The sequence below is a fragment of the Xenopus laevis genome, chromosome 3L, assembly GCF_017654675.1.
Source record: "Xenopus laevis strain J_2021 chromosome 3L, Xenopus_laevis_v10.1, whole genome shotgun sequence".
NCBI lineage: Eukaryota > Metazoa > Chordata > Amphibia > Anura > Pipidae > Xenopus > Xenopus laevis.
The window spans coordinates 88,726,977-88,752,051 of record NC_054375.1 but is presented as its reverse complement, the minus strand read 5'-3'; the positions used below and the strand labels follow the sequence as shown (position 1 = coordinate 88,752,051).

Below are 25,075 nucleotides of genomic sequence, written 5' to 3'. Positions count from 1 at the left end.
ACACATTCCATACTCAGTTACTTTCTTTTGCAGTTTCCAAAATATTTCTAACCATACTTACAGAGTCATTATCACATAGGAATAAAATCATGCAAGACAATATGTCCATTTCCACAATTTATGGGTACTTAACAGTTTGTATGTAACATCCAGCTTATTTGGTGACTCCTGTAGGGTATATAGTTCATCCATATAGAAAATAATTTTTCCGTGTGTTGTTGTTGGATGGAGTTTTTGTTTGACCAGTGATAGAGGTGGCGAGGATGTTGAGAGCCAATGGTGTAAAATAGTTTTCCTAGATGCTGCCATTAATCTTTCTGCTAATTGTCTTGTTAAGGTTAGATGTGGAGGCGGTTTTCCAAAAATTGTCCATGCTAACGTAAAGGAATTTGTTTGTTGTGTTATAGATTTCCAGTATTCCTGAACCTCTCCCCAGAATATTTGGATATTGGGACAAAGCCAGAGACAATGTACGAGGTCAGCCTTAGTTTGCTGACATCTTAGACATCTATATGTAAAAATATTATTATTTGTCCTTTATCAGGAAATATGGTCTATACAGTATATGTTGGACCAGCCCAAGAACAGTTCAGTTTTGGATAACAGCATACAACTTATAAAAAGATCCATATGTGGCATTAATGGGAGCCCCACTAGAAGGGTGCCCAGTGTAAAACATCTTCTGAATCATATATTCTTAGCAGCATGCAGAAGTAGTAAGGACGTGGAAGGTCCCATTCATAAACTATGCTATGTTTAAAAACAAAACTGATTGGGTCTTCACAAATGAGAAACTGACCAACTTTACTTCCAATAGATATAATATGTTTAATAAATATGGCAAACTTGGATAACTTGTAGGTTCACTGGGATCTTGCCCACCCATCTTTTTTCAATTTAAACACATTGCAGAACAGAAAAGCTGATACCTCGTGTAGTAAGTCTCCTTGTGCTGATTTTTTTTGTTTTTTTTGTTTTATATTCCTTTTCCATTATTTCACCTTTGTTAATAATGATTTATTGAGCTAACTTGTTAAATGCTATGGATAAATAAACTATTTATGGAATTGCTAATTTATGTGTATAGGGGTATTTCCCCAACCATGTACTTGTAACGTACTAAAAGATGTACACTTAAGTTTGTTTCTGTGTGACCACGGTTATTGGAAACCCTATATGCCATGTATTATAAAACATAAACTTATTATTCAGCTTTGGACAATAAGTAGGTGCATACATTAAGCATGCATAAATATATATAAATACAACCAATACAAGAGGTAAAGAGGGCCCTGCCTAAAAGCTTGCAATATATGATTTGCATGTAAATAATTTGCTTAGTAATGTCATCATTTAGTATTAGTACAAATGCTGTCATTTGAGTAACAGGACACATTGAAACTCATGTATTATTACAAATATTGTAACCTAAGCTTCAAGATATTAGAAGTCACCTTGGAGGCATTGGGTAGCATGCAGCCATTTATCCATGAAATGTGACTTTAACATCTCAAAAAAAGTATTTGAACAACAAAACCACTTTTGTTGAGTTAAAGAATCAACATGTTTTATGGATTTACACGGTAGAAAGTGTTTAGATTAGGATATAATTAAATGAGCCTTCATGAGCTTTCAAGTCTGATGTACATTACATCTCAGCCAAGAAAAACAATTGCCTGCTGCCCTCCCAGTAAATCAACACACATTTTGTTTTAAGAAAGTCATAAAATAGGTTTTTTGTTTGCATTATATGGAAGATACACTCTGTCTGAAATTATTACCCTTTTTTATGTTATCATGACAAATTATAAACTGCAAGTGATATTGTCACTGTTCACAGCTTTGCACAAACTGACTTATGTGTCAGTCCTAAAATAGGTAACTGCAAATGGCATCTTGTGATGAAGTATGTCACCATGCCTGAAGTGACATGCATTATCAGGGCAGCATGAGCTGCTGGCACTGTGGCCCATTTCTGCTTGACCTGTAGAATGATGGCCTACATGGGATTCTAAGAAATCATAACAGCTTATGTGTGTCAGTACTGGCATCTCTACAAAGCAGCTAAACCTGGAATCCTTCTCTGCAATATGCTTGAGCTGTTCATGCTTCAGTGTCTGGATGTTGTAGATAAGGTACATATCTGAAGCACCAGAATTCTATGCATGGGAAAAAACATCATTATTATTATATTAAGAAATTTGACAAGTAACATAGCTTTTTCTGCAAGCTCTTTCAATGTTTTTTTTAACAATTGATAACAAACTTTTTTCATTTCCTTATAACTAATTATACAAGAAATCAACAGAAAAAGGATGATGTAGCACTGAAATATGTATCATAAAACCCTTCAGCTGTAATGAAACCAACTCACAATGGTCAAACTTGCCTTAATATGCACTCATTAGAGACCAATCCTCGAATGCCCCTTATCAAATTAGAAAGAGATCTGTTTTCTCTTGAAAATTCTATGAAAATTATTCTCAAACAAACAAACAAACAAAATAGTCTTTAAGTCTAGTTCTACTAGCTGTCATCAAAATGTGTAGAAAAGTGCCAGGAATAATGAGCTTCACTGTTACAGCAGCAACAACACCTCTAGCATCCACTTTAAAACATGAAGCTTTTTGCATCACCATGTTTGTTTCTTCTCGGTCTGCAATGCCCATGTAAAAGCCATATGATGTAAGCATTTATGGGGTTATGTAATAAAAAACACTAAGTTTGCCCAGCAGCAGTAACTCATAGCAACTATTAGGTAGCATTCATTGGCCACCTTACATCTTATTGGTTACTAAGGGTAACTGCTCCTGGGCAAATTAAGTGACTTTTATTAAATATGGGAGTAGTACTTAAATGTATGTGTGTCATGATAAACTAGCTGTCATGAACATTGCTAAAATGCTTTTGGTTACACTCTTTCTTGCATTGATTTATTATTGCAGCTAATCTAAAAAATAACTTCTTTATCTGGAAGGAATGTGTTTTTTCGAATCACAAAACTGCAGTACTGCATCCCTACACGTGCTAACCACACCTTGATCATAAAGAGGGGTCTATTCAGAAGTGAATTGCTCTTTAACAGGACTGAAGCTATCATTCTTGTACTGTACCTTCATCTGCCACACTGCTAGAAATAAAAATACTCTGTTGCCAGCATAACCTTATATCAGGGTTCCAAAAGCTTTATTCACTTTAAGCCCTTTGTCTGTCTATGAAGAGCACACTAAATTAGGAAAACTTAAAGTGACTACCACTTCATATTGTTTCTGTACAATTAATGCTTTTACCTGTGAATCGTTACAAATACTTACACATGCAATAACATTAATATGCATTCATTGCTGATTTTGGTGCTGCACAGTTTGTATCAGTAACAATGATATACACTGAACCCCAGGCCCGGACTGGCAATCTGTGGGTTCTGGCAAATGCCAGAGGGGCTGCTATAAGGTGCCATAGAAAATCAGTATTTAGTGGGCTGGTGGGGGCTGTTTGGGCTTCTGTGTGGGCTGATTGGGCCTCTGTGTAACTGAAATGCCAGGGCCTATTTTAATTCTCAGTCCAGACCTGCTGAACCCACAGTACCAATGGATACAAATTGCCCAGAAACGATGTAGACCTGCTGCCTTTATCAATGATGGAGGCCTCTGTGTTAACCACAGTTGCACCCTAGGTTTTATAACATTAGATATAATTAAAAGTATAATCTAATAATAATAATAATAATTTAACTGCACTATTCTAAATGATCTAATATATTAATAAGAAGCAACTGTAGGAAGAACAGGGCATTTTTCCCCAGCTGTTGTTTTCAAGTGCTTTGGGGTTCACCTGAAAAGTTGCATAATGAATATTTTGATGCTGGGTCATCCTTTTCTGTTGTTTTTATATTTAATTGCGTATATGTGCAAAAAGCCAGTCCAGTTGTCCAGGTTTTCTAATTTTGCATTAAATTATAGAATTATAGAATAGTAACTTACAGGTGTACCTCTTAGGGCAGGGCAAAGACTGTACCTACACATCCTTCATTTGTGAGTGATTTAACTGGCATAATATTGAGCTCCTATATATGCAACACACACGCACAGTGAATACTGTCTGATCAAAGCAGGTGTTAAATGAAGGTCTCTATGGGGGTTATGTGATAAAATGTGCTAATTTTGCCCAGGTGCAGTAGCTCATAGCAACCAATCAGCGGGTAGCATTAAATAGTTCAAAAGCATCTTATTGGTTATGGGGCTGGACTGGGAACCTGGTGGGTAGTGATGGGCGAATTTGTTCCATTTCGCTTCGCCAAAAAAATTCTTGAATTTCCCGCAAAATTAGTTAAAAGACGAAAAATTAGCAAAATGCGAATTTTGACACCCATGTCAATTCTGAAGCTCGCGTCAATTTTGCCGCTGATGTTAAAATTAATGAGCATTTGAATAATGTTGATGCGTGATGGTATTGACGCGAGCGACTTTTCCGTTGCGCGTCCAAAATTTTAAGACGCCCTTGAGGCGGCCCCTGGGGTAGTAACTCGAGTGGTTCTTGCACATCCCAGTCCAGTGCTGTATTGGTTAATGCATTTTATTACAAATTAAAGCTTGTATTAAATTGTGCTGCTCCAAAATTCTTCAACCCACAAAGGTCACACAAAGTAGGTGCAAGTTGGATGTGTCTAGTGCTCTGCCTAACATTAATGAGCCCTTTTTTAATTTCCATGTTTAAGAGTTAAACAATTAAAGCTTGCCAAAACATCAGGGGGATTTCAGTTAAACATCTTTAAGTTGTTCAAAAAAGTGGTTACCAAGTAACATTTACTTTATGTATATAATATTCAGTCATTGTTAAATAATGCCCTTAATTGACACACACTTCTCTTATTCTGCTTGACAAAAGTTATTTCTACTCAGTGAAAAAGCATTTGATATCCTTCCCACATCTTTGATCATAGTGGTCATTCTTTGTTTACTAGTTGCCAATGACTCGTTGGTTGGGTGAAATGTAAAACATTAATCTTGCTGAGGAAAATGAAGTTAATATAATGTTTCAGACAGTGATAGCTGTAAAGTTGCTGTAAAATGACTGGTGTATTGATAAAGCTCAAATATTGTGCTTACGTGTAAATTAGCATCATGCATTGTGTTCACAGATGTAAACCATTACAAAGAACATTTTAGCATATTGATAATAATAACATTGCCTGCTTTTTTTTTAAACTAACACCAAATATATTGCAGTTTCTTAGACTGCTGTGTAACTGGTGTAAATTATGGCAGTCAATGGGACAAATTCATTTGGCGAAGGTGTGAAAAGTGTTGTTAAAAGCGGCAGCAAGCAGCCCCATTTTTAAATTGCAACAATTTTTTTTAAACCAAAATAGAAATTTTTACATACCAATATAACTATGCTCCTTTAAACATTCTAGCTATATAGATTTAGTTATGCAGAATACCTAGCCTTCAGAACCTATTTGTATGTAGCAATGTATTGCTAGAGAGACAGCCAGTTACTTTGGGATTCTACCAGCTGAATAATACCATACTGATGTTTGCAGTGGATGCCTATAAAGTGAGATGATTAATAACACTATGAGATTTACAATGATAATAATGGCACCAGTTCAACAACTGTTATGATAAATTACCCTTACATAGATTAAATACACAGTAAAACACTACACTTCACCTTTATTCCATTCAGATCCGTCATAACAGATTGCTTGGGGCTATGTTATTTCTTTGGTCAGCGTGTAGCAATAAAGTGCTCGTTCTCTAGCTAAATGTAATGACTGTGGAAGCTTATTTTCCTCCATGAAGATATAATTAGCATGAGTTACAAAGTAAAATAAGATCCAGATTGTTGTAGAAGCCTTTTTTTTATTAATTTAAGATCATATTGTGAGTTTTGATAGTGTCAGAACGGTTAAAGAGTAGGTGCCTCAGGTTTGAATTGAAGAGAAAACTTTAACTTACTGCTGAGCTGTAATTAACTTTTTCATTATCACCACTCCCAGTTGCTCATTATATTGTCTACTCAAATGGATTTTAGAAGGAAAAGGTAATCCATACATTTTATCAAGCATCCTATCCAGTGGGCTACAAAATCAGAACAATCTCACCTGTTCCAAAACTCATGCAATCATGGGCTTAGTTGTCTCACAGAATTCATTACTGTGTTTACTGAATTGACTTTGCTATCACCCATCAGTAAGTGAAATAGTACTTAATTGTTTTTCTTGAATTGTAGCGGTATCTTTCCTGTAAGACTTAACATGGTCTGCTTTTCAACTGCGATAACGGCAGGACTTAATTGATAGCATAAGATACACAGAATTTAAATCTGGAATGCAAAATGCATCAATGGGGTTATCTAGTAACCAAGAAAACAGTATTCTCATAAATACCTTCTGCATTACCTAACACTAAGATGTAATAACACCAGAACTAACATAATAAATAGCAATATTACCTAAATTTTATATTACCCACACTTATGGTATCTAAAAAAACATGCATTCATTTGCCTCATCCAGCTGCTAAACCTATTTTTCCCAAATACTAAACATTTGTTTAGTAAATCTAAAAACTGAATGGTGGCATTTAAAAGCTTTAATTTAATTTACTAAGGATGTGTAAAATACTAAAACTCACAATTTGCCAAATTTTCTACACACAAAGGCGGTTATTTATCAAAGGTGGATTTTTTGAGGATTTTTTGATATCTCGAATGGTTTCTTATTTAAGAAAAAACTCAAATGGAAATAACTCAAATCAGTTGGGGGTTAACAACTCGAAAACTTGAATAAATCTAGTTTTTGGCAGAAAAACCCTCAAATCACTCAAATTGATCGAGTTTTTGGGTAAAACCCTCAGAAAAAAGCTCATTGACTTCTACATGACCTAGACAGGTTTTAGCTGGAGTATTTTTGGATTCAAGGTATTTGCAGCTTCAGGGCATAATAAATCTCGAAAAATTTGTGTTGTTTTTTTACCTGAAAAATTTTAGTTTTTACAGAAACTACCCTTGATAAACTTACATTTTTCAGGAAAACACAACTCGACCTTTGCTAAATCTGCCCAAGTGTTCCTATATTTTAGCATAACTGTACTCCTCCATGATAAAGCACAGATATTTTGCACCAGATACAGCCTGCACTAGACACAAACCATTAAGAAATTACATCTATTAGTTGGAATTATTAATTAGGGTTCTGTTGGCCTTAGAAGAATTGCCTTACCCCTTTTATTTTATCTTGTGGCATCTGCATATTCATTTTTATCTGTACTACTAATTATTTTTTTTAATTTTAGGAATGTACCATACTACGCTTTTATGTTACATATCAATCTCAAATAGTAAAAAGGTGGTAGACTTTTGGGATAACCTTTAGTGTGTTATGGCTAATTCTAAACAACGACTGGGGGGGAATGGGGGGAATGGGGGCCACTGACCCCATCTAAAGAAACAAATGCTCTGTATGGTTACAAATTTATTGTTATGGCTACTTTGTATTGCTCATTTTTCTATTTAGGCCCTCTTCTATTCATATTCCAGACTCTCATTCAAATCAATGCATGGTTGCTAGGGTAATTTGGTCCCTAGCAACCAGATAACTGAAATTGAAAACTGGAGAGCTGCTGAATAAAAAGCTAAATAACTTAAAACCCACAAATAATAACAAATTAAACCACTTGCAAATTGTCTCAGAATTTCCCTCTCTACATCATACTAAAAGTTAATATAAAGGTGAACAACCTCTTGAATTCATGCAGCATGGTAAAAGTGATATATTGCGGAAATTAATAAAATATCTCCTTCTTTGTGCTTTTAAGAAAACTGTTTGCAACCTCAACTTTTGTTTTAGGACTTCATTTAGACATATTTAGAAACATTTAGACACCCTTGCAGATAAAATACTAAAACAAAAAAGTATACATGGAATCCTATAATAATATAACAATGTAGCTGAGTTGACTTAAGTCTGGCTTCTTATGATGTTTTCTTACTACACAGAAAAAAATACCTCAGATAAAATGTAAGAATTTGTTGTTCAAATAGTAAATTGAATTGCTATATTTTAACACTATTTAAACAATAGATTCAATACCTGTGTACTTATAGCAGGCAGATTCATGCAAGTGTGACCACAAAGTTAGTCAAGGAATCCATAACCAACTATGAAAAGTCTAGTAACAAGGCATCTGCTTTGAATAAAAAATTATTCTTCTAATAATTTTGGATCACATTGCTCTGAAATTTTCATATCTTATTTTTAACTGGCATTGTAGTTATTTGTAAACTTATTGGATTATTAAATTTCGTAGTCTCAAGGCATGGTGCGCTACATTTGCAGAAAGCCTCAATCCAGAAAACCCCAGGTCCAAAGTCTTCTGAATAATAGATTCCATAACTCAGATACAAATGGCTGGTATGTTCTCTTTAATAGAATTCTGGGCATAGGAAAGAAACATGCAAATGTAAACTAATAGGTTCTGGTGGTTTGGGGTGACCAGACATTCAATTAGAACATTTTATTCCAGCTATCAGCTGAAGTTGCATCTAAGTCACCATTTAATGTCATACTGCTAAAAATTCTGAATTGCATTCATCAGAAGGATGCAAGTTGAATTTTAATGAACATTAGTTAGAAGTCTATTTTACTTATGAACTAATTTTCAGGATCATCACTCACGTGATCCATGAGACAAATTAGTTCCTCTCAAAGAAATTTTCAACAATAAAATAACTTTTTTGAGTATAGTTCTCAATCAATCATTATGGAAAACAATATATGCGGCATATTATGAAAACATTAAGAAATTGAACAATAACCTGGTTCTCAAGCAAATATCGTATAATGATGAATCATATATTTATTATGTGAAATAATCCACTCATTTTAATATAACATTTAATTGACACCAACTTGATCAAGTAAACGATTCAGAAAATAAAGCCTGTAGGACATAAGCATAACTCCCAACAGTCCCATTTTTCGCAGGACAGTCCCGAATTTGACAGCTCAACTCACAGTCCCAGATTGTTACTGAAATGTCCAGAGTTTCTCTTTGATCTCCTGCACCAACGCCAGAAAAAAAAAATTCAAAATTTTTAAAACTAAATTAGAGGTTGTTTGGCAAAAAGCCCAGAATACTGAGCACCTTAGATACATTTGTAACAATTTAAGATAAGCAAAGATACAATTGTAACTATTTAAGATAAGCAGATTTCTTAGGAGAACCGAGACTTACAGCTTAAAGGGCAATGCATCTTTATTAGCAAAACTGTAATAAAATGAATGTGTTCAGACTTTTCAAACCCTGCCAAAATTTTGTAAAATGAACACGGTATTAAGGGGGTGTGGCCACAAAATGGGCAATTACTTGCTTGGATTTTCCATCTGTTTTGTCTAGTTAATAAGCACAGCAACCATTTTATCATACCATTTCAAATCAGCTAGTAAGATATAATGGTAACAGAGTGACCCTATATAACCAATTGATACAAAGATTTGTCGCTAGAACATGAGTGAGTTTTGAAACAATAACATGAATTGTTCAACAGCAGTAAAAAGAAGAGTAGCTAAGAATAGTGTATAAAAGAACAGAAGATTTTGAGATGGAAACAATTTGGGTCTTTACTTTAGTGTGGTTTAACCCAATTCTTGTCTTGAAACATAATAGCATTTGAACTTCAGGTCCCCTTTGTTGCATACTAGCAGTTATTATTACTGTAATATAACCTCAGTGCCAAGACTTGTATCAATTAAATGTAAAAAAACTGATTACATGTCTACATATATGTTTCTTTACAAAGACCAGTATCAAAACTGTTTACGGTACATATAATAATTTTGGTAATACCTGTACAGTAATTTTTATTGCCAAAATCTAAACATGGATATATATATATAATTATGAAGAGGACCAGCACTCCGTTTCCAAAACACAATAATTTATTGTAGTGTCACAGTGTCTCCTGTGACACTACAATAAATTATTGTGTTTTGGAAACAGAGTGCTGGTCCTCTTCATAATTATCTACATATTATTTTGGCCAAGCAACCAACCGGAAAACGATACATTGTGAAGGAGTGCGGGTATCATCTGTATTATCGTTTTATATATATATATATATACTGAAGATGTATTTGAGAGTCAACTGCAAATATCCAAATGCCCAACATCTGTACTCAATATCAGAAATACTCACATGATCGCTAAAAGTCCTAAACATGTACAGACTATTATCGCTGTAAAGAGAGGTAACATTTTACATTAATACCTTTGGTTTCTGATCATTAATACTCACTAGTGATGGACGAATAAATTCACGATGGCTAAATCTCAATAAAGTGAAAATCAGCTGAGGTTTTCAAAGTGCAAATTTGAATGGATTTCATTCATCAGGCAACATTGTTCAAACAGAAGGAAAGAAGAAGAAACTGTTCTATAAATGTACAAAATTGGGGGTGTCTTAGTTAGACCTTGACAGTAATGTTGAATATGGGCTAATGCTAAACAACAGTTGCTATAAATATATATATTGGCATATCAATATTTAGGTGGCATATACAGTTAATTATGGAAAGATGGACTCTTAAATATACCAGATGGTATAACCACATCAATTTATACATTAAAAAATATATATACAGACAAATATTTAAAGATCTCAACAAATCTACTTCATTATTTTGAGAAATGTTTAATTGATGCACTTCATTGTGTTTAATATGCAGTGAATTCAATAGGCATAATTATTCTACAGACATGTGGAATGCATTTGACAAAGCATTCGGTAAAGAAATACCTCATATAAGTGTATTGAAGTATTTGAAGATGGGCAAAATACAGAGAACCAGTGTAAATATAATTGCCAGCATTCTAAGACAGTGGCAGCTTGACTGGGAAGAAAGAAAGAGAGAGATAACATAAATACAATTTCTTGCTCTCCATAAATGATTGTAGTTTCCTCTCCATGATAGTTTTCACTGGAACTGTGCCATTGCTTCCACTGTATCTGACATTAGGCATCAAATCATGTCACAAAATTAAGAATGCTGATTATGTAAATAGCTTGTGTTACACAGTGGAGATGGTTTTGGTTTGGATGGAAATATTATTTGCCTTTTTTTTTTGGTTCTGCTTATTTGTATTATAGTTCAACATTTTTTCCAGGTGCAGTGCCATATACAATGTTTATGTGGAATCTAAACATATTTTTTTAAGAAGCCAACAAAAAGTGAAGATACAGAACTAAGGGGAGGGCAGCACATCATCTAACAGCTTCTTTGCATAACTCTTTGTTAGAGTCTATTGCAATGTGTTTACTTCTGGGCTGGTCTATCAGATTTATGAAAATATTCCATTGTCAAGTTATGATTCTGAATTAGCATTCCAGCTGAAACAAATGCTGAATGCAACAGAGAAAGGTAGCTTTGCAGAATTTCTGATTTCTCAGACATTGTTAGTTTTAAAAGGCTCTATTCATGTCTAGATCTGCTTCTTAGAATATATTTCTAAAGAATGCATTTCTGCTGTATCGGGAAGCCAAGAAGGTTTTATCCTCTGACACACAGCTTTTAATATATTTAGACTTCTTTTGAATAGACACATGTACAGCAATATTTTTCACTAGCAAGACTTAGCTAATAACCCCTTCAGAGCTGAAAAGTTATATAGCGGCACGAAAAAAAAAATCACAACAATATTCTGAATTTATCTACGACTGGTAACTGCAGAGGTATTCGGATGAATGAATAGATATAGAAATTACAAATTACAGTAAATGTAAATTACATTTACTGAATATTAGTATAATATTTCCCATTCTAAAATGGGATTTTCCTTTCCCATTGTGTTTGACCACAATTATACCATCTTTTTTAAATGTCAACAGCAAAGGTGCATTCAAAATGTGACACGCTAGTTGTTAAATAAAACAGTAACCTATGCACTAGCAGTGCTTTCTGTATGACCTACTTACATACTACTTCACCCTCCCTGTGGTATGATTAAAAGCTGCTTTGAATCCACCATTCCCTCAAGGGATTTGAGGCTAGAATTTAACAAACTGCTGAGAAGGCTTAAGTCAGTAAGAGCCTGGGCTTCCCTGCAGCTTCTCCCAGCTAATTCACATGTAATTAAAAATAAAATGCATTTTTCAAAGAGATCCACGTTTTAATGGAATATTTAAAATACTCCTATCAGTTTCAAAACAGTAATGTGGCATTCATATTGAAAATAAATGTCTGTCTAATGCTGGAGGTGAGGTTTTTCCAATTAATACAATTAGATTTTGGTTCTTTGGAACAAGGTAAGTATTTGTATGCTTTTTGACTAATAGTTTGTGCCTACTGGTGACAAAAAAGTCATAAGAATACCTATTCTTCTTATACCTTTTTATTTAGTGATAAAAGTAGATTTTTGAGGCAAGTTCAATTTAAAAGTATTTTTATGGTTTTGAAGCATGAAACTGACAGACACTCAAATTTTGAGCAAAGATCAATGATATCTAGTGGATAATTAATACATAGGTGATGCCATATTTACCTCTTCAGTTAAGGTAAGTAAAATCACAAACTGATGTGCCTGATGGTAATAAGGCTGCAGTTAGCAGTAGAGAATGTGTAAATTTGGCAGAGCTAAAGCAACAATAATTGCAGCTACAGTCTACAACCTTGAACATTAAAAAATGTTTCATAAATTAAATTAGGGCTAATGCACGATTGTAGCTGCAAGTGCAGTTGCCCTAAAATTAATACAATTGTACATCAATATGCTATGCATTCAATGTACAAACACACTCCTGTATAGTGAAGTGCTAAGTGCTTTGTGTCCGTCCATTTAGTTGTATGCACCTACTGAAGCAGGGGAACCTGGATCTGTAAATTCACACAAGGGAATGCTTTAATAGGTACAACAGACTTGCACCAAAACAATCAGGTGCAAATGTTACATTAATGTTACATTAATGGTGAGTGATGGAAAATAGCACAATCCCTACTCAAAGTCAACCACAATTTGCATCCATTTCTTCAAAACACTTGTGGGCAGTTGATTTGTTCTAAAGCATTGGGCACAGTTATGCTGGGCCTAGATTTGTATACTGCCACAATTACCCTGGGATTGATTAAACAAACATGGCAAGTTGCATTTGAGTTTGTACATTGCACAAAGCACTTGTGTTCATAAACAGACCCCTACTTCTTTTATACTATGTTTGAGGGAACTTTCCTTATAAACAAGACAAAAAACTGATGTGTTTTTATGAATTCATTATTTTAAATGATATAGAAAAAAGGATGTTTTGCTTAGCGTGGTGTGTAAATGTTGTAACCAATGCTTATCTTTACTGTGAGGAGCAATAATAAAAAGAACAATTATACAGAAAAATGAAAATGAGCAGGAAAAAATAATGTTTTTACTATTAAACATATCTTGATTTAGTGTATTACTGGCTTTTGAAGACTCCTATGGAGGAGGAAAAGGTGTCTGTTTGTGATGTAAGGTGATTATGCCAAAAAGTTGCTTTAAAATATTCTTTATGCACCACTACTTTGCATCCATTTGTGGCTATAATATGAAAAAGAATGCAATGAAAATACTGTAGGTTAAATGGGTCACAATTACTTTTATAGCTAACTTTTATAGCTAACTTTTATAGCTAACTGCCGCAATGATCCCACAATGAGTAAATGGAAAAAAACAGTGGATGGGTTAGCAAACTGTAGGCTAATTAAGATTTGTAAGTGGTGTAGTTTTGCGATCCTGGACACTTGTCAAACTAGCAGAACGATTGCCATAACAATAGTCCCCCTTAAGTGGGGGATGGTGAACACCAGAGGCCTAGAAAACACTTTTTTCAGGGAAATTTTTAAAGATCCTAGCCATTGTAGTTGATTTAGAAGATTATTTTCTTTATAAAGACATCATATACCCTTTTAAAACTTTATTTGATTACCAATTTTCATTAACAATAAAACATATAAATAAATCCATGCCACTTGTTTTCCATATACAGTACTTACACAGAATTATATACTTGTCAATACCCCATAAGTCTGTATAGCCACAAATGACACATAATTCCTATAAAACAAAACATTTGTGCCAAAACCTGTTTCCTCATTTTTATCCTCTTCTTCCTGTGACCACGATGGAAAATTCTTTAGTCTTCTCTGCTCACTATATGCTCCCTTATTACTTTGTCCTCTTACTTATCCACTGTGATACTTTTCGGTATTCAAGCATTAACAGTATATTGAACACTCTTCTAATTTTCTCTACAACATTAATATTTTGACTCAAATATGTGTGTGCATTCCTTTCTGTCTTTCTATTATAATCTCCTCTTACTACAAAACTTCTGCAGCATCTTGATTTTCAATCTGTAATCTGTTGTTTGAACTGATGTTTGATATTGTCAACTATTCCCTTTTAATGTGAATTCCTAACCTTTGCAGATTCAAAATCAAGGTGCACTTGTGTCTTACCTCAGAGTGTAGGATACGTTGTGCCTTTTTGCGTTTATAAGTTCATCCTGTCTTTGGGAGGCATCATGTAGATGTTTTAAGTACGAATCCTACACCAGTCTTGGATCCATAAATGTTGCTTGTAGTGACTCTTTAAATGCCTACCACTGTCTGAAATGCAATAATATCTGATTATTCTCCATTACTTTATCCTGTTCTCTCATATACTATTTCAGATATGTGTGTTACCTCTTTTGACTTGTCATGTTTTCAGACTGCCACCTTTCATATCTTCTTTCCACCTCTAAGACTGCTGCAATCTTTCTTTTCATTTTAGTGACTTGATTCTGAACTCCTCAACTACCCTGGTAATGAATCTGCCAGTAAAACCACCTTAGATAGGGAATAAACATACATAGTTTACTATTGGTTTAAACAGTGGTTTTATATTTCCCTTTAATGTTCTTTTGGCATAAGTAGGTTTATTGCTTCAGTGGATTTGATATCAGTTTCATGACTTTACAATTTACACTTGTGTTAAACACAAGCAAAATACAGAAAGTAGCAAACTGTAAAGGCATTTTTTAATAAAAATAAAAGGCAGAAAGTATATTCAACACAACTTATACAGCTTAAAGATAGTTTCTACTGAACACAGGTTTACATTCCCTTTTTAACTGGATCATTTTGTATTTGTGTGCACTAGCTATAAGTATGCAAATGAGGAAAACGAAGAACATCCCATCAATAGTACTGGATGAAACATATGCCTTTAACCTTTAAGCACTACATTTTATTGTAGTGTGTTTTTTTACTATGCTTGTGTGTATACTGTATATATGCAGCATATAAATCTTTGTGTATTTAATCAGTTGAATTTAACACTGTTACTAAGCTTTACTTTGATTCAGGGATGTGGAAATCAATACACATTTTGTAATGTGATGCTTAGTGAGATGTAAAATAATAACAGATAAAAAAAAAAACTGGAACATTTCCACGCCTGAAGCTTATAACTGAATCTTCCACTATTCTCATCATCTGAGCATCTAGCCCCAGATTATAAGAATCAGTTACTTTTTATTTATTTCTTTATTTTACTATCTCTGACTAATATATATCATCTGTGATTTTTTTAAATGCACTTGAAAGCTAAGCATTGCCTAAAGTATAGGGCCATGTGCACTAGTCAATGTATTTCATTCCACTCCAAATTGTCGCTGGTATTTGCTGAACAAGTAATACATTTATGAACGGTTTGGGCAAATGTAGTGCCACAGTAGAATTCAGTAGCACAGAGTGCAGTCTTCTTTACCAGATTCAGTCTCAAGTATGCCACTAGGAAACAAGTCTACAGTAAACATTTAATTTATAGGATGGTGGACACCCCCTGGGTACTTTACAAATGTCAGTACACCTACCATCTGCTCATTAAATGGGCTACTTTGAACTCAAATACACTCAACTGTATGCAGCCCTAGCATTAGCTAACCTTATTTCCAGCCCTGACTTTGCGAAGACCTTCTGCCTCAGACTCTGGATACACAACTATTCCATTAAACACAGTAAATGGTAGGTTCCAATCCCATATTCTTTATGGAGCACTACCTTAAAATGAGCAAACTACACAAGGATTACTATCCACTACACCCCTATAGTATGTGCTTCCTTCTTTCTTAATAATTCAGTGTTTAGATTATAAGAAATAATTGTCCTGAATTGCAGTATATAATATGATAGAAATATATTACTATTAAGAAATAAGTTCATAGTTAATCTCTGGATATATATAAAATGTTAGTAAAGATTTAACTAAACTCTGTTCCCCATACTAATAATTTGGTAATTCTCTATAGATATACCCTGGGTCATTTTTTATAATGCCAATGCAAATTGTCACACAGACAATAGCCCTGGACTTATAAATGTTTCGCGCCTGTTTTTTTGACGCCGGCACCCGTTTTTTGACGCCGGCGCCCATTTTTTCTGAAGTTTTTTTTTTGCCACGGGCGTTTCGCGAATTTATTTGCTGGCGGCGAATCGCGCAAATTCGCAGCAAATTCGCCCATCACTAATGTTGCTCCCTACATGCCTGTTGGAATGCCGTCCAGAGTTAAATGTGCTGTACCCATAATATACATATTTAGATTCCCTATCCAAATCTGTTCATTGCTGAGCAACGATTTGATGTGTGCATTTTCTGAGCCTTTGCAGAAGCATTAATTTAATTACCTATGTTCCTCATTAACCAAAATGGTCGCTAGGTGTCCTAAACACATAATATCTCTTATGTTCTAAACTGAAGGTTTCCCTAGCAAATCACATTAATGTGTAGGAAAGAAAATCCTAAAATAATATCTCCATTAATTGGGTTTGCGGGATACTTTGGAGGACAGACAAAAGAAATAAAAGATTTTTTTGCTTCTTGTATAATCGAGCAGGGTGGGATTGGTCAATTCTTTTCAAATTCAAAAATGTTCAGCATGCTCTTTTGTTCAAATCAGCACTACCATAATTTTCCATCCATCTGTCTTAAAACACATGCTATATCATTTATGATGCATTACAAAATATGCGCACTTACATTTTTTTTAGCCTAGTGGTTGGTTAAGTATCCTAGTGTAATGTCTGGACTTGGATGTCTGACCAGTAGATTTGTTTCTTAAACTGCACTCTGACATTTACATCTTTGATGCACTCCAGGGAGCTATCCGTTAATGGAATCAGCAACTGAATCCAGAGTATTGAACTGTATTGTGATCCGCGCCTTTCCCTGAATGACTGACACTCTCTTCACACCTGTGGTCAGTGCTTCTATGTGATGTTAATATTTAAGCAGTGAATGAGACCTTGAAAGCTGGACTGCAAAATCAATTTTGACACTCTTTTCCTACATTTCTAACAGCTCTAATTCTTGTCCAAAGTCTTGATTTTACAGATTTGGCTGTTATGTGTTCCTTATATTAGTGTCCTTTTACACCTGCACTTTCAGTTCTCTACACACCAATGTACAGTAATTGCAGCAGTTACAGATGTTACATTTCTCTTTACCTGATCTGCCCAGCTTGCTGGAATGTACCATTCTTTCATTGTGTTTTCTCTGCATAGGTTTGGCAGAAGGTACCACTCTTGCATACAGTACATATGCCCTTATGATTTTAAGATACAGACTTTTAGATACGACAGTTAGGAAACCATTATGAGTTGAAACTGAGCATGCCCCACTTTCATTCAATAGTTCTAGTCTAGTAATGATTTTCTTTTTAAATGCATTGTGACAATGTGAAACTGTTCTATGGAACCTTATGCATTTACATATACAAGTATTCACCAAATACATAGTTTTTTTTCCCCATTTTGGCCGTCCAGTTGGCTAATTTGAAGTTTTAGCCCTTCATTCATTGGCTGATGTGTGCCCTTGGTTTGTGTTTGAGCACAGTTCCTTATATGAGCCAGAAGTTGCACTTAAGTACTTAAAATGGCAATTTTTATATTTGGAAATATCATATGGCACAGTCACACACCACTAGAAAAGTAATTTTTCCTATCTACATTTTTCATGTTGACAAAACATAGTTTTTTACATATGGGCTGTTTTATGTGATACATTGTATAATTCCCTTTTAAGAGGGGCTAAAAAGACAAAACTGCCTCTTTAATTCATCAGGCAACAGGCTTATTTATGAATAAAACTTAAAGGCCAGTTTGTGATCAATGCCAATGGATCCTTACAGCTTATCAGCAAGTGAAATAAGAATGGTCTGGGTTACAATACCATTATTTTAGTGTGTAGATTCTGTGCACAAACCAGCCATTGTAGCTATTTAGCATATGAGGACCTCTATCTACTAAACCGTACCTGTTATTTATTTATTTTTTATTTGCTGAACATATTTACATGAATATGTAGTCACTAGTACGGAGACATTTCCAGATTCTTTCAAGTATGTGGGATTAGCATCTTCTCTAGAGTATAGAGAGAACATCAAAGCATATCGACAAGTCTAAAAAGGAGGAAGAGAAACAACTGTATGTCTTAGAAGTGGCAATATGTCAGCTGAAGAGTAAATGTAAAATTGTATTAGCTCTCAGTCATTTTTACTTAGAATTTTTTAGCCTGACCCACAGCCTACTTTGTTAAACTTCTTTCTATCAGCAATGTGTAACACTGAGCAAGTAATTTTCAATTTCTCAAATATCAAATCCTAAAGTGTTTGCAGCAGTCTGATATTTTCCTCTTTTTCACTATCCTGCCTATCACTATAAATAGTTTTAATATGTTGATGCATTTATCAAAGATGATATATAGTATGTGTCAATTTGTCAGAATGTTTTCCCTACTTTAAAACTCTGCTGAACACCAATGTGTTCTATGTGGCATTAGAGCTCAGCAGCACTGAGCTCTAACCCCAGCTTTGAATCACTAATAATCCCCACTGCAAACTGTAAAAAGGAATTAAGAAATCCAAAAGCATTGGTACAAGTCATTCCTGCATTTGAAGTAAACTGTTAAATCTGAAATGCCTTTTATGCTTTTTTACAAAGCAAAGATGTCCCTTAATCTCCTTGACCTTCATTCACCTGTCTAATCACTACAGGACACAAAATATACAAATATTATAGACCTATATAAAAGAATATATAGATTGTATGACCTTCAGGGAAGGGACTTTATCCCTATTGTGTTTTGAAACACCTAGCATTTAAGTGTTTATTTTCACCCTACCCCTGTGTGTGTAAATACCTTGTACAGAACTGGAAACTTTTGCAGTGCTTTAAAAATAAATACAATAAAAAGTAACCTTTTGCATCATAAAAAGTTCTAGGGACATATTTTAAAACAGTGATGTGCTGAAATGTATGCAGCCCTACACAAGGAACATTTCCTAAATTGGATCTACAGCTCATGCTTAAGTTTATGTATAGCAATACTTTTTATTGCACTGAGCTTTTATGGTGTAGCCAACAGTCCCCCTAACAGCTTTGCTTAACTTCTATGTTACACACCACTGTGGTGGTTGGCACTGCAGCATTGCAGTGATAGGGCTTACAAATGATTGATTCCATCCAGTGCATTGCACATGGCTGTGTGAGTTTCCTACACTTCAAAAGCATACAGGCAGGTTTATTGGCTCCTGCTTAACTGACCATAGTGTATGTGAATGTAATAGGGACCTTAGATTGTAGGCTGTACTGGCACAGGGACCGGTGTATAATCTCTGTGAAGGAATGTGGAATATATTGGTGCTACATAAATTAGGAATAATAATAGTGTTTGAGTGAGATGGTCCTCCATGTATATTGTGCTATCCCAAAAGTCTAGGCCAGTGACTCCTAGACTATACACTGTGAATGCTTTAAGTAGTAAAGAGGTCCCCATCATTTAGGTGGGTTCTGTCAGTAAGAAGGATAATCTATATCTCATTTGACACTGGGTTGCTGGCAGTGGGAGGTGACACAACACTTCTATTCTAGTAATGTAACAGATGTAAGTAAACTTACAATAGGTGAATTTCTGGGAACTAATATTTTTCAGGGGGAAATTTGACAGTTGTAGTTTAGCAACAGCTGGCAAGAAACTATAATCCCCTGCTTTAAGCAGTATCAGTTGTTTTTCATCTAACTAAGGATATTGGGATTTTGTAACATGTATTTACTGCAGTATGTCCAAAGTGGGGTTAAAATCTTGTTCTATTTTAAGTTTAGGAGAGGGATCCTTGAATTGCATTCTAATCATCTTTGTTTTACTGTGTAAAGTACATGGTACAGTTACGGGAACTGTTATCCAAAATGCTCAGGACCTGGGGTTTTCCGGATAATGGATCTTTCCGTAATTTGGATCTTCATACCTTAAGTCTACTTGAAAATCATGTAAACATTAAATAAACCCAATAGGCTGGTTTTACTTTCAATAAAGATTAATAATTTCTTAGTTGGGATCAAGTACAATGTACTGTTTTATTATTACAGAGAAAAAGGAAATCATTTTTTAAAAATCTGGATTATTTGGATAAAACGGAATCTATGGGAGACAGACTATTCATATTTTGAAGCTTTCTAGATAACGGGTTTCCAGATAACCGATCCCATACTTGTAATACTCTCATTTTGAAACAATGTCATGTACTGAATTGCACATCATATACCATGCTCTGATAAAAAACACACACATGTGCCACACAGAGCAGCACTAACAAACTCAGTGACATAAAATAATTATTTTTCAAGTTTTGCCACTTAAACGTAATAATATGGTATAAATTTGGCCAATCACAGTAACCCATAGCAACCATTCCACAATTAGCTTTGATCAGTCTAGTGTAGGTAGAATAATAAAAGCAAACTTATGGTTGCTATGGGTTACTGCTCTAAAGAATATTTGCACCATGTCAGGTGGATATAAGTAAAATATATACTTGTAACTTGTTTGTGCAGCTGTTGTTATTTAGCCATGGCAAATCATTTTCTCTTCTCAATATCCTATGTGACTGTTATAATGGTACCTATTTGTACCTAACAAAGACACAATAAATGTGACTTTAGTACCAAACTCTCGATCTTTTCCTCTCCCCCTAAAGTCCAGCAACTGTGCAGCTGCTACAGACAATTAGCAGTCACGTGCAACATGTACAATGTATCTGCTAATGATGTAAAGAGTTATATAAATGTGTTGCTGGAATCACACCACGTGGCATACATTTTCACACCAGAATTGGTGGCATCTTGATAGTATCAAAACTCGCACACCTGGGAAGCAGAGCAACACACACACAGTAAGTACAAAGACACCAGAGCTTAAGCACTAACATTGTACCGTAATGTCACTAGCACAAACACACCCAAGTGTTTCAGAAAACATTCAGGAAAATACAGGTGACATGCCCCAGGAGTTGCTATAGCAACAAAATATTCAATTAAATCATAAAATGGTCTCATCTTGCAGATTTTTCCCCCTAAACATTATGATGTACGTATTTACATTAGTGATCTGATGTTTGGAACTTGTGTGCTGATATTATTCCAGACAGACACCTTTTGGCACCATTAAGATGTATGAAGCCTTACCTGACCCTGTGTGGCATCAGTCTATATACTTTATTGGTGTTTTTATGGGGGAGGGATAATTTATACTGCCATGAGGAAGGCCACATGTGGTCAAAAAACATTTGGCAAGCTATACAATGTGTCTACACACTTTATTAAATATAGCATGTAGATGCTTATTTTTTAACACATTGTACAGAAGTCCCTATCGTGAAAACCACAGGTCCCAAGTATTCTGGATAACAGGTTCCATAACTATATATATATTTGTTTGCATGGACCATGATGTGGCTTATTTTCAATATTAAGTCATGTTATAAAATAAATGTGAAAATGAATTCTTGAAAAACTAAAAAAATATCGGTACAGGTAGGCATGACTAGACTATGCTGTGTACTTTGTTTCCTGGACAGAGCTGCGCGATTGCAACACGTTTTGTATGAAAGCATCTGTTTAAAAAGCTCAAGGTGAAATGAAAATAGGTGGGAACATTTGAGAATGAGAAATTGCTTATAAAATGTTATTCCCGCTTTTTCTTAAAAGGGCGCAAATATGCCTTTAATATCAAAATATGAATGAAGTAACGCTGTATTGTCTACTAAGAAAACCTCTGCTTTTTGGACGGTAAAAGAAAACATGTCATTACTCAGCCCAAGCAGTAGGAAATGGTTAACTAAAACTGGAATGGGCATACTGTAAAATCATTTCCACATTTAACGCATATTTTAAAAATTAAGGCTCTATCTATCTATCTATCTATCTATCTATCTATTTATCTATCTAATCTACTGTGTCTATTTATTCTGCAATAACTATTTCCACACAGACATACATATATATTTATATATATATATATATATATTCTCTGTATATTTATGTTAATCAAGCAACAGGGAGAAATGTACTGATTATAACAGAATGCACGAGGTGCAGGGGTTAAATGGAGCTGCAGTATGAAAAGAGCTCCGCCTCCCCTTTCAGCACCTGGTACTCTATAGACAGTTGCCTCAGCAGTAGATTTCAGAAGGGATTGGAGGAAAACAAGAGGGGGAGAGAATGTGACAACTGCCGGCTCTGGCTGCTGCCTTGGGGAGGCCTCCTGCACCTGTCCCTGCCTGTCTCTTGGCCAGCACTGTTGTTGAATCAGACAAGCAGAGAAACATTCTTATTTGCCAGAGCAGAACGGCGTGCAGAAGCAAGAACATGACTTCTTCATTCAAGCTGGATTTTCTTCCTGATATGATGGTCGATAGCCGTTTGCTAGTTTCTGACAGAATGTAAGTACAGAGCCAGCTTCCTAACATATCTAGTACAGTGCTGTGCTGCATGCAGGCTCCAATGCTCATGTTTTTAAAAAGGCAACAAAACAAAAGCAGGACAGCTCTACCTCTCCATTCTGTACTTCCCCTGGATATATGGAGTTTTTAAGAGTCCTCTGTATTTGTGATGTCTAGAGTTTAGCCAGTACAAATCATGCATTTAAAACCACTTTGCATATTTTAATGATGTGTTGCTTAATAATCATAGCTATTGCAGCCTATATAAGTGAAACACACACACACATATTTTGTTTTTACTTTTTGTTTTACTAATGGAAATGCCATTCATTACTGTGACCTTAATTACAAGATATATTTAAAAATCGAAATAGTTTTGCCCATGTGCTATTTTAGTGCATATAAATATATAAAAAAAGATCATAGTACCATTTTTTTCTTCCAATAATAAGCATTGAATGCACACTATTAAACCCCATGTATCATTTGTAGTGGTCATTTGATGTCTAAATAAAGCTAATGATCCTTAATAGTCTCATACTGTTCTGCAGGAAGAGTATAATATGGTATGTTTTGGGATATTATAAACAAAGCAGGGACTTAAGCTGGAATGTGTCTGCCTTCCTACTTTATAGGAAGACTTTAATTAGGAGAAAACTGTTATGTTCTAGGTAAATTGTTGCCTGTGTTTGGGGTTATTTTTTCCCCTTTTGCATTCTTATACAAGGTCATATCCAAAAAAAGTAATAAAAACCCTCCAAATATGCTGAAATACGCTAGATTCTCATTTTAGTGACTGGGATACTTGCTCACGTATAATCTAATCACAGGTTTTCAGGAACAAAAAAATCTCACAGGGATGTAGGCTGAATATGTATTTATAAATATAAGCAAATATATGTTCTAATAACTGCCGGCTATGATTCATTTTTATGTAAGCCTAAGAAGAGCCATTCACAGTTTTATGATCAATTTTACTGGAAGCAAACTTTCCCCAATGGTGCTTGCTTGCTGCTTTGCTAAGCACATTGGAAAAGGAGCCTTTGAGTGGAGCGATTCAATACTAGTCTATTGTTTAAGCTGCTGAGCTATGGGGGTGGGAAGAAGAAAGCTTTCATGTGTTAGCCAACTCGATTCATACAATCCTTGTTGCCAGTAATGTAGAGGATGCTAAACTGTTTGTTCCAAATGATGAGTTCACAATCAGAGCCAAGCCACTCTGAAAATAAAGGTTTTTCTAAATACTGCCATTAATGTGGTTCCCTATGTGACAGTGGAGAATGTTTCCTCCAATGTATATGTCCATTAAGAAGTAAAGGGAAAGTTAAAGGCAGAAATACTTTTTTTTTTTCTACCCTGAAACAAAGCAGTAAAATCCATAAACAACTGCACGTGGGACTTCAGGGAGGTGAACCTCAGGCCATCTAAATATCAGCTCACCGGAAACATTTGCTGCATTTCACTGCATGATATCTGGTCTGAGCAGGATAATTAATAATGATGAAGTACTGTTCTATAGCAAAGTAAATAGAAAACCAACGATTTCTTAGGCAAATGTATAAATAACATTTCTAATATACTTCAGTGCAAATTACTAGTGCTGCCCCAGAAAACACATTTTATTTTCTGTGTACAGCATTTCTTTATTACTAATTAAAATCTTTACAAATCCCACAGTTGACTAAAATTAGAAATATCTTGGAATTTTCAGGATGACACCCTGCCCACAATAATTGCTACACCATTCACCTTTAAACACTAATCACTTTTGCTTTAGGCTATTATGTTAATTATGGTATAGAGAATGCCATTTTGACAAATAGCCCACTAAACAAAATGAGAAATTCAACCTCACATACCAAGCTTTGTACATAGACACGCTTCCAAATTATACTTAAAAATATAAATATTAATTATCAGCCTACCTGCAACTGTATGTCTATACATATCCGTATGCCAATAATTATTCACAAGCATTGGCTCTCATTTTTATTTTGGGTCGATGGCACATTGTTTATCCTTCTCTGTCTTGAATAAATGATTACTATCCATAAGATGGCTTGCATCACTGTTCCTTTGAACTGGTCTTTTTATTATTTTTGACAGCAAGGAATTCAGTTGAATATTGTCTAGAATCTTCCCATAAATAAAATATTAGAGAGTAAGAGAGAGAAAGAACATTGTCATCAGTGCTGGTTCTGTTTAACATTCAGTTTATGCCTTGGATATGTATTTAATTCAATGTAGCCAGATCTTTTGCATGTTTTCCACCTTGCTATTTTATAAT

The 25,075-nt window shown here is 34.8% G+C and overlaps 1 protein-coding gene across 21 annotated transcripts in view; it reads left to right on the top strand.

Moving 5' to 3' along the window:
- celf2.L (CUGBP, Elav-like family member 2 L homeolog) overlaps positions 1-25,075 on the top strand; it is a 271,162-nt gene that overhangs the window by 5,763 nt on the left and 240,324 nt on the right. For 3 of the 21 annotated variants that reach the window (XM_018250632.2, XM_041584878.1, XM_041584876.1), the window contains exon 1: positions 22,523-22,788. In XM_018250632.2, the coding sequence (XP_018106121.1) occupies positions 22,715-22,788 (74 nt within the window). In that variant the 5' untranslated portion in view covers positions 22,523-22,714. 21 annotated transcript variants of the gene reach the window in all.